The 9,826-nt window shown below is 32.3% G+C and overlaps 1 protein-coding gene across 3 annotated transcripts; it reads right to left on the bottom strand.

Annotated features, from left to right (window-relative positions):
* Window positions 1-546: 546 nt before the first annotated feature.
* LOC132600389 (kiwellin-like) lies at window positions 547-6,103 on the bottom strand. Of its 3 annotated transcripts, none has more exons than XM_060313512.1 (3): window positions 5,421-6,103; window positions 4,278-4,355; window positions 547-1,146 (listed from the first exon to the last, which is right to left on the bottom strand). In XM_060313512.1, exons 1-3 carry the CDS (start codon window positions 6,028-6,030, stop codon window positions 968-970), a joined length of 867 nt encoding a protein of 288 aa, XP_060169495.1. In that variant the 5' UTR covers window positions 6,031-6,103; the 3' UTR covers window positions 547-967. The 3 variants fall into 3 exon arrangements, with proteins under 3 accessions (XP_060169495.1, XP_060169497.1, XP_060169496.1); XM_060313514.1 differs by having other exon boundaries at window positions 547-1,154; window positions 5,421-6,102; XM_060313513.1 differs by lacking the exon at window positions 4,278-4,355 and having other exon boundaries at window positions 549-1,146.
* Between the last annotated feature and the right edge of the window lie 3,723 nt (window positions 6,104-9,826).

Here is a 9,826-nt window from a genome sequence, read left to right as displayed (position 1 = left end):
GATAATCAACAAGGACACAAAATTGTTCAAACAAATATATATATTTTAAGAGCTAATTATAACGCGGGAGAAAAAGAACGTATAGTGGATCATATCACTTGTGGAAAAATGATCATTTCTATATATATATATAAGTAATTAAAATCTAAATTCTCATTTTACCTTTAATGATATTATTTCTTAGTGACACAAATATCATGGCATGTGTAAGATCATAAAATCCAGACCCAACTTTGTGAGATTTTATACTGAATATGTTGTTGTTTAAGATCATAAATTGCAAAAACTTTATAGCCACACAAATATTATGATATCTTTGATTAAATCACAAGATCTGAAAATCTTTTGTTTATTTTTAATCTCAATCAGTCAGTCAATGTTCATTATGCACTTATTCAATCATCCTTCAAACTCTACTGGTTATTCCTTTCGCTTAGGTAACATACACCACAGTGTAAATAACATTTACACCATCATTAGGTTATCTTAATCTGTTATAATAGGTAATATAACTTAATTTTAAGATTTCATATCCCATTTATTAATGAAGCTTATCTATAAATATTCTTTGAATACCCAAAAATATATTAAATTATTTACACCGACTTTATATAAAATTTAAACTCGTCCTTTAACAATTGAATCAACGATAAGAAGTACTAAAGCAGCTCGCCATTAATTAGCTTTATGTGGAAACATTATTTAGTCAGTCCACATGCTGTTGACTTCATGTCGTCCATCCACCATCCTCGCAAATTTTTTCATTAAATAGTCTTGCACTTTACTTTATATCATTCGGTTGCATTGCCTATATATATTGGCCAATTTGCTGATATCTTCTTCACAATTTTACAAATATAGCCACCATGGCCAATCTAGTCTTTCTTTCTCTTTGCATCATGTTCGTAATTTTCATCACTTCTTCTAACGCCATTTCCTCATGCAACGGCCCTTGTCAAACACTGGACTACTGTGACGGCCAATTAATTTGCATAAGGGGAAAATGCAACGATGACCCTGACGTTGGTACCAACATATGTAAACATAACTCCCCTCGAAACAATAATTGACGTCCATCAGGACAACTCAATTGCAACGGTATACACCCAATATACTGGTGCTCACCACCTGTCACCTCCTCAACGCCTGCACAACTTACCCTCAATGATTTCAGTAAAGGCGGAGATGGGGGCGGTCCATCAAAATGTGACAACCGATATCACAATAACAATAAAAAGGAACACGTTTTTTACTTTTGGGTAATTGAATGGCCATAAGTTTTTCGACACACAATTGTTGAGGTATGTTGAATGATTAGCAAATCTCTCTCTTTATTTTTTTTCCTTTAATTACTTTAGTGATAGATTTTAAGTTTTATGTAGATTAAATAATATTGATATGATATGTATATATTTGATTTAATTTCTTAAACAAATGATATGATTAAATTGTACATGATTTCTTGCGTCTCGCCTTTGTAGAGTATTAAATTTAACCATGCGAGAATTTGTGGCATGCTATATAACTCCGCTGTCGATTTGAAGAAAATCTTTCTTTTATATTTAGAATATTCAGGCAGCCATGTGGATAGCTAAATTATATGTGTGAGCACCTTATACTTGACCTGCCATAATTCAAAGGTATGATATTTGGTCGTAAATTTTTATTCTTGTGAAAGCTTTTTTTGTTTCTGAGTATTCGCAAGATATAGCGAGGGCTACAGTAAATATTCCTTCTTTCTTAAGTTTATGTTGGTAAGTTTTGTGTCATTGAGATATTGTTAAATTTTTTAGGGTAGTGAATAACATGCGTGTCACCTGACATTTTTAACTTAATGCCAAATCTATATATATATTAGGAGTATAAAGTTAGGCAAAAGAAGAGTGATATGGCCCCTCTGTTTCGCCAACATTCACATATTTTTTTTTTGGCCTTTTTCTCCTAAATTTTCAGATTAACTAACTCATTTTTAAAAATTTATAAGTGAATAAATACATTACTTAATTAAATAAGGAGAAGACGTTTAGGAGAAATTGTAATTGTTTGGCTCCGGTCTCTTCCCCAAAATTTTATGGACAGAAATTTAGTATTAGACTATTAGTTATGTCATGAAATAATGTCTAAAATAGATCTCATCAAAATATAACTGCCAGACTTTTAATCTTCCACTATAATTGCAATTTATTACTAATATAAATATCCCTCCATGGACATTTTATGGTATCAAACCTTTTTCATTTTCCAAATATTCTCTATGTGACTTTTTTCTAGATCTAAGGTTGTTCTCCATATGTATAAAATGGTTCTGTCACGCCAGGTATATATGTGGATTCTTTCATTCCCGAGGAAATATTTCACAATTAATATTGTAACATATTGTGCTTAATTCTCAAGTGTTTGACCATACCCTAATTCATTTTTCTATTATTTCTTCATTTCGTCCGTTAACTAATTCTTCATCTTACAGGAAAGAAGGGCAAGAAAAATTAAAAAACTGCATGAGGAATTACAATTGGAAGAAATTAAAGAGTAACGATTTTAAAGTCCAGCCAATTGCAAAAACTTTGTAGTTCCAAATAAAAGGACATATTGTGACTCGATCATTGCGGTAGGAATGGAAAAACAAGAAGCAGAGTTTAGTTTAGTGGAAGAGAATTACATTACTGAACTTTCTAAGGTTAATTTGACATACACATGTACACTTAAGGTGGCCAAGGAAGTTAGCATCATAAGATGGCACAAGAAGAAGCTTGAAGAGACTGTCTTTTTTTTAGATACCAAATCTTAGGTTTATGTTAGCTTTTGATTTTGGAATGAGAATGGTTAAAATCATTTTACTTTTATAACGGACATAAAAAGTAAGTAGTATTGCTTTAATTTTACTTTTCATTAGTTTATGAAAATTTAATAGTTTTGCATAATACGTTTGGGTTGGAGCAGTAACTTGTATCAATGTGTGTTTTGGTTTTGACTTGATTACTTAAGAATACTTTTAGTTTTTCCAAAATCAAATTGTTAATTATCTTTAGTATTTGAGTATGAAGAAAGGGATTATTTTTTAAATTTAACAAGGTTTTTGACGATAGTGCAAGAGCGATTGCTCGTTTTTGACATTTTTCTATTTTTTCATTTATATGTCATATTACAAAAGCTCAAAAAATTGCTTTCTTTTCATTCTTTTAGTTATATTAAACTAGTACACCCATCCGTGCTTCGCGCGGTTGTAAAAATTACAGTTAAATATTAATATCATGATTTTAATAAAGAAAATTAATAATTACGAATCTACATCGTTTTATAAACTTTTAACATCCTATATAAACTTATTTGAAATAAAAGTCTGAGGAAAAAAAATCAAATTAAATATAAAATAACTCATTTAAAATTATAGGTGAACTTGAATAAGTAGAACAAAAAGTAAAAGATAACGAAAAAAGACATTAATTGTAGTGTAAAAATCCGGAAGATGCACATCTAAAATATCGTTCAATTTTTTCTTCTTCTGATTCGGTCTTTCTCTTAGTATTGTTGTCTTAGTAAGAATTGTCTTTTGTTAATAATAAGGTAGACTTTGTTTCCAATTTCACTCCAATAAATACTTGAAATAAATAGAAGAAAAAAAAAACGAAACAGCAAAAGAAATGACTGAGATAAAACACAAAAAATAGGGCCGGGGTCCAGGAAAAAAAGAAGAAGAAGAAGAAGAAGAAAAATGTGATTCTCGCTTTATCTTTCCGTTTTCTGCTTGTTTGTTTCTTTCTTTCCTCCCATCAATTTCATCTAATCGTCCTCTCAATTTTCTGTAAAATTCCTGAAATTATCTTCTCTCACTTGTCAATTCTTCTTACCTCTATATAAGTTTAAAAAGGCTTCAACCTTGGCCACTCATGTAACATTAACTGTCGCAAAAGTTACGTTCTACTATGGAAGCAAGAAAACAGATGAAAAACACTGAAATAAGACAAGAGTAAAAAAGATTAAGAATAACCGTGTAAGATATTTTTTCTTACAAACATAGAAATGTAACTTTACGGTATAAATGAATTTTCTTGTTGTTGATAAGAAAAAAAAACTATAACTTAAATTATTTGATTCTACCAAAAAACTAATAAAATCTATCAAGACTAAAACTAATAATATAAGTACATCAAGATGTTAAACTTTACTAAAAGTTCCACAAATTTAACGAAAAAAGGTTTCACTAAATATGCACAAATACAAACATTTTGTAAGCACAACTTTGAGAGAGAAAAGCGACAGATTTAATATATAATTACCAGTGAATTTTGGTTCTTTGTAGGTGCCACACCCTCTCCATCCCTTCTCCATAAGCTTAATTTGCTCCAAAACAGTCCCTGCAATATTATCCTTAAATCAGATATACAAATAAGCTTAAACCATTTTTCACAAAAAATGAAAAAATCAATATCGATTTTGACATAAAAATGTTACCGGTAAATTTTCTCTCTTTTTATATTTATAAAAAGACAACAACATTTCATGCTATGTTGTGTATGCTCTCAAAAACATAATAACAAATCTAAAATACAAAATCTATCAATAATTAAGAAAGTAGAAAAGAAAAAATAAATCGCATATTAAGAATGCTGAAATTTTTGAAAGAAATTACGAAAGACATAGAAGGAAGAAAGGAGATTATAGGAAAAGAATTACTTGTTGCAAGATGAATATATGCTAGACTACTCATTATCATTTACTACATGTCATTATTACCTTCACTAATTATCTATTTCGTGGGTAACTGCTGCTGCCCATACTATGACTCTTCATTTTTTTCCCCATTTATTTACTATAATTCTTTATTATTTATTGTCTTTACATGGACTTTAAATATAGGCAATGAGGAGAATGATAGAAAAAATGTCAAAAATGGGAGAAAAAAGATAAATACTAATGGAGGTCATAGAGAGGTGCCACATCACCTTTTCTATGCCTAACTTTATATTATATATAGATGTGCTACGCTAAAACAACCGAACAATTATTTATTTTAATTCTCTTCACTATGCTCAAATACCAACCGCTTCCTGCGCAATTTCCATTCTAAAAAATTTTAAGTCCACATATTTATTTTTGTGATTTATGTAAACAAAACATACAAAGCTATTTTTATATAGGAGCTGAGAGCTATTTACATATATAGTCGAATCACGAAGATATATATATATAGAGAGAGAGATTAATTTTTCTCTCATAAAAATTTATAAATATAACTATTGAGCAATATTTTGATTTTTGTCTCTAACCGCGCGAAGCGCGGATAAATTCACTAGTTATTATATATATATATATATATATATATATATATATATTATAAGATGTCACGCTTATCCAAATTACAATATGAAAATTAAAGCACATAATAACCTAGACCATGGACCAAGTGATAGGAACTGTACCCTCATCTGTATCCAACTCCAAAGCATTCCACACAGCAATGGAACCATCAACAACGTTATTTTCACATGGAGGCTGATCACCATGTTGTGCATCACAACCAGCAGTAGAATCACATTCATCCACAACTTTAGCCATTGCAGTGTTCCCATTATTAGCCTGAATACGTATCATTTTTCCACACCTTGAACTTCCCGCAAACCATCCAGTAGACAACGCGACTATGCTTTCGTTATTGTCATAATATTTCCCTTCACATGCCCCTGGACCACCCCCGTCTCCGCCGTCACTGAAATCATTGTGGGTAAGTTGAGCAGGTGTAGAGGCGGAGATGGGTGGTGAGCAATTGTATAGAAGGCGTGTACCGTTGCAAACCATCGAGCCACATGGTTCGCATGTATCGGTTGTAGAAGAAGGGACGGAAGGACGGTTATTTTTGCAATTGTTGGTTCCAACATTAGGGTCATCGCTACATTTTCCGTTTATGCAAATTAATTCGCCGTCACAATCGTCCTGGGTTTTACAAGGACCGTTGCATTGGGAAATGGCGTTAGAAGAAGAGATGAAAATTGTGAAAATGATGCAAAGAGAAAGTAAGGATAGATTGGTCATGGTTGCTATTTTTGTAGTATTGAAAAGATTAAGGTGTAAGAAAGAGTTGATGGGTGAAGGAAACTGTCCAAATGGGCAAATATTTATAGGCAGTAAACATTGATGATGAGAAATTTTTATTTGTTCGTTTTGTGAGGCGTGATGTTCGACAAGTAGAGTTGTAGACGTGTCAAATAGGTTGATTGTGTTGAATTTAAACGGGTCAATGGATTGAAGTAATCGATGAACGGATTATTAATCTGGTCATATATTATCTGGATAGAAATGAACTGAATCATGATGAGCTAAATATAATGAGTCATTGTTAACTCAAGTTTTACTTGCTTTCTCCTCCCCCCCCCCCCCCCCCGCCCTTCTCCCTTGCCCATTTATAATTTGTTTAGTTACCAAACAAAACTAACAAATTGTTGTGGTTATATATGTATGTAACATATCATCAAGTGAAAAGAAAATTTTCAAAAATATTTTGACAAGTAATTTCGCTTCGACCCTAGTTGGCTGGAAATATTTACGACGTATCCCCTCGCTCAAATTCCTTTCTCCCTGATACCGTCTCAATATATTTATATATCAGGATGATATCATGGAGGACTAAGAGAAGGACTGCATCAGTTCTCCATGATACCATCTCAATATATTTATATACCATGATGATACCATAGTCCTGAGAAGTGTCTCATTAAAGGACTAAAGTAGTCCTCCATGATACCATCATAATATGTGTATATAAGATGAATGTATCATAGAGGTTTTTTTTCGAGAAAAGTGTGTCTTTTTGAATAAATGAAGATGATCATCCATAAGACCATATAAGTATATTTATATACCATGATAGTATCATGAAGGACTAAGAGAAAGACTGAAGCAGTATTCGATGATACAATCTCAATATATTTATTAGACAGAATAGCTTGGGAGGCCCCTGTACTTGTCCATTTTTATCATGCCGGTGTTCGTACTTACAGGTTTGCCAACTAAAAACCTCTATCCTTAAAAACTGAGCATTTTAAAACCCTTTAATCCCGGCCTTTACGCAGCTGTAAGTGTGGAGACACACATATAATCATATATGATCTGTTAGGCATCACAAAAAATAAAAACAAAAGCGCGTGAAGTTCTCTTGTGAAAAATAAAAATATTTGCTTAAATGGGTATAAAACACCCCATCTATATCAAGTCATCCAAATTTAACACAGAATAACCAAGTTAAATTCAGTGCAAGAATAATAGTACTAGAGCAGATAAACAGGTGTTTAGAAATTCAAGTGAGACACTAAGCAATGACAATGAAACTGCCCAATAATTCAGAAGAGAGTCCAGTCAATAGTCATCTTACGCAATTTGCTTGGAATTCAATGCCCACGCTATAGTCAAGGAGACGAGGACCATCAGGAAGCTTCATTGTAAATTCCACATGTGATGATGTTATTGAATTTAAGGCCGCTGCATTAAGACTAGTTAGCTACAACTACTATTGATTACTTTAGCAGGGGGTCTAGGCAAAAAGAAATGCATTACTTCAGGGGACTCACAAGGAAGAAACTAGTTTCCTCTGCCTCTGCCGAAAGGCGGAAGAAAGAGCAGGATTATTAAAGAATGGAAGTGCAGTGTTGAAGGAGCTTCTTGCTTTATGCGGGTACGAAAATAATGGGGATATGGACGGATAATTATTTTGGTTTGAGGGGAAATATGCGTTCTTTTCCCAAAATAAGTTATCTCAGGTAGATGAGATTGGGTGGGATAAGATGGGATTACTAATCCATCTTAGTAATAAAAAATGAGTTGATCCTTATCCAACTTGAAAAATTGAGCTTTTTTAATTTTAAATACATGAGAGGTATATGGCTGATAAGCTTTTATAATATCTCAAGAATCCAATAATTAATAAATCTTGCATATTATTCAATAATTAAAAATCATACGTACTAATATGCGTTTTGGCACTTTTTTAAAAAAAAAAAAAAAAATTAGTCTAGACTCTATATCCACATCCTACCCAATTGGGGTCTTTGGAATTTGAACTGATTATGATTTTAGTGTTTTATGATTATCATAATAATATGCATTGATTTTTAATTTGAATTGATCCATATCAAACCCAACCAATCAAGATTTAAGAGGACACTAAGCTTCAAAAGTATAAAAGAGGATAATGAGCTTGAAAATTAAGTCAGGAGCTACGGTCATCTATCCTCATTTCCATTTTACGTTTACATAAGAGAATTTATCAATCTATGCTCACATTGCATTTTATATAATTTCGAAATTCATACTATTTGTGCTTTCTCTACTGAAAATTGGAAGCATTCCAAGGGAATCAATTTGAAGTATGCATTCTATTCTTTGAAGGATTCTTCATTGAATTTTTGTATGCTTTGGTTGCAGGAAATATTCCAAACTGTGGAAAGAACGGGAAAAATATTACACATTAGATCAAGTACATACAATTTTTTCTTTGCTTTTTTGTTAAATCGAGGGGTCATCAATCATCATCTCTATTTCCATGCTTACGTAAGAATTCATTTGTATATGTTCATATTGTATTTTTATATAACTTTGACATCTTACTATTTTTATTTCTCTACTGAAAATTAGAAGCATTCCAAAATTTTCTTAAACGCTTTGTGAGCTATTACATTAGATGTTTTTTTCCTCACCTTTATTTATTTGCTTATTGTTTATTTATAATTATTTTTCTAAGCCTCCATTACACTCATATATTCATTGCATATTTATTTTATTAACCATTTTTTTTTTAACTTTTGCTTCTTCTTCTTTTTAGATCTTTTTTTGAGATGAGAATGTTGAGATGGATGTGTGGCCACACCAGGAGTGACAGGATTAGGAATGAGTATATTCGGGACAAGGTGGGAGTGGCCTCGGTGGAAGACAAGATGCGAGAAGCGAGATTGAGATGGTTTGGGCATGTGAAGAGGAGAGACACGGATGCCCCAGTGCGGAGGTGTGAGAGGTTGGCCATGGATGGTTTCAGACGAGGTAGGGGTAGGCCAAAGAAGTATTGGGGAGAGGTAATTAGACACGACATGGCACAGTTACAGCTTACCGAGGACATGACCTTAGATAGGAGGGTTTGGAGGACCCATATTAGGTTAGAAGGCTAGTAGATAGTCTCATTACCCTGCCTTATTAATAGTCGCATTATCGTAGTATAATTTCTTGTGCTCTAATTTATGCTATTATATGTTATTTCCTGTGCTTTGATTATTCTATGTTATCTGTGTCACTTGCGTTACTTCATTTCCATATCGCTTTGAATCTCTTAGCCGTATCTGACCTCTTTTTATGTTTTTATTGAGCCGAGGGTCTCTCGGAAACAGCCGTCCTACCTTGGTAGGAGTAAGGTCTGCGTACACTCTACCCTCCTCAGACCCCACGTTGTGGGATTTCACTGGGTTGTTGTTGTTGTTGTTGCTTCTTCTTCTTTTTAGATCTCCAGTGAGTTGTTGGGTAAATATAATTCATAAGAAATTCTCAATACACTAATTAATTATCAAGGTTGGTCTTTGGAGTTAAAGCATTAGCCTTGAATCATCTTTACTATTCGTCATAAAGTCATATTTAAATCACTTTCTTAAGGAGTAAGAGACAATGAAGAATAGTGTGAAAAAGAAGTTAATTTCATGTCTTCGACAACAAAGGAATATGTACTTTCACTAAAATATACACGCAAAGAATGTAAGAACACTTATCGAGTAGTGAATATTATAAAAGTGAAAAAATATGTGTAATATATAATGGAGGAAATTATGACACTTACCAAAAATTATAATAATTT

The sequence above is a fragment of the Lycium barbarum genome, chromosome 6 (assembly GCF_019175385.1).
Source record: "Lycium barbarum isolate Lr01 chromosome 6, ASM1917538v2, whole genome shotgun sequence".
In the NCBI taxonomy this organism is placed as follows: Eukaryota; Viridiplantae; Streptophyta; class Magnoliopsida; order Solanales; family Solanaceae; genus Lycium; species Lycium barbarum.
The sequence above is the reverse complement of the archived record's forward strand: the minus strand, read 5'-3'. Positions and strand labels throughout refer to the sequence as shown.

Coding starts and splice junctions, on each gene's coding strand:
- LOC132600389 (XM_060313512.1), bottom strand. CDS start 6,030: ATGACCAATCTATCCTTACTTTCTCTTTGCATCATTTTCACAATTTTC. Junction 4,356..5,420: donor GGAGTTGGATACAGATGAGG/GTACAGTTCCTA, acceptor ATAATATTGCAG/GGACTGTTTTGGAGCAAATT. Junction 1,147..4,277: donor CAAAGAACCAAAATTCACTG/GTAATTATATAT, acceptor TAAGTTGTGCAG/GCGTTGAGGAGGTGACAGGT.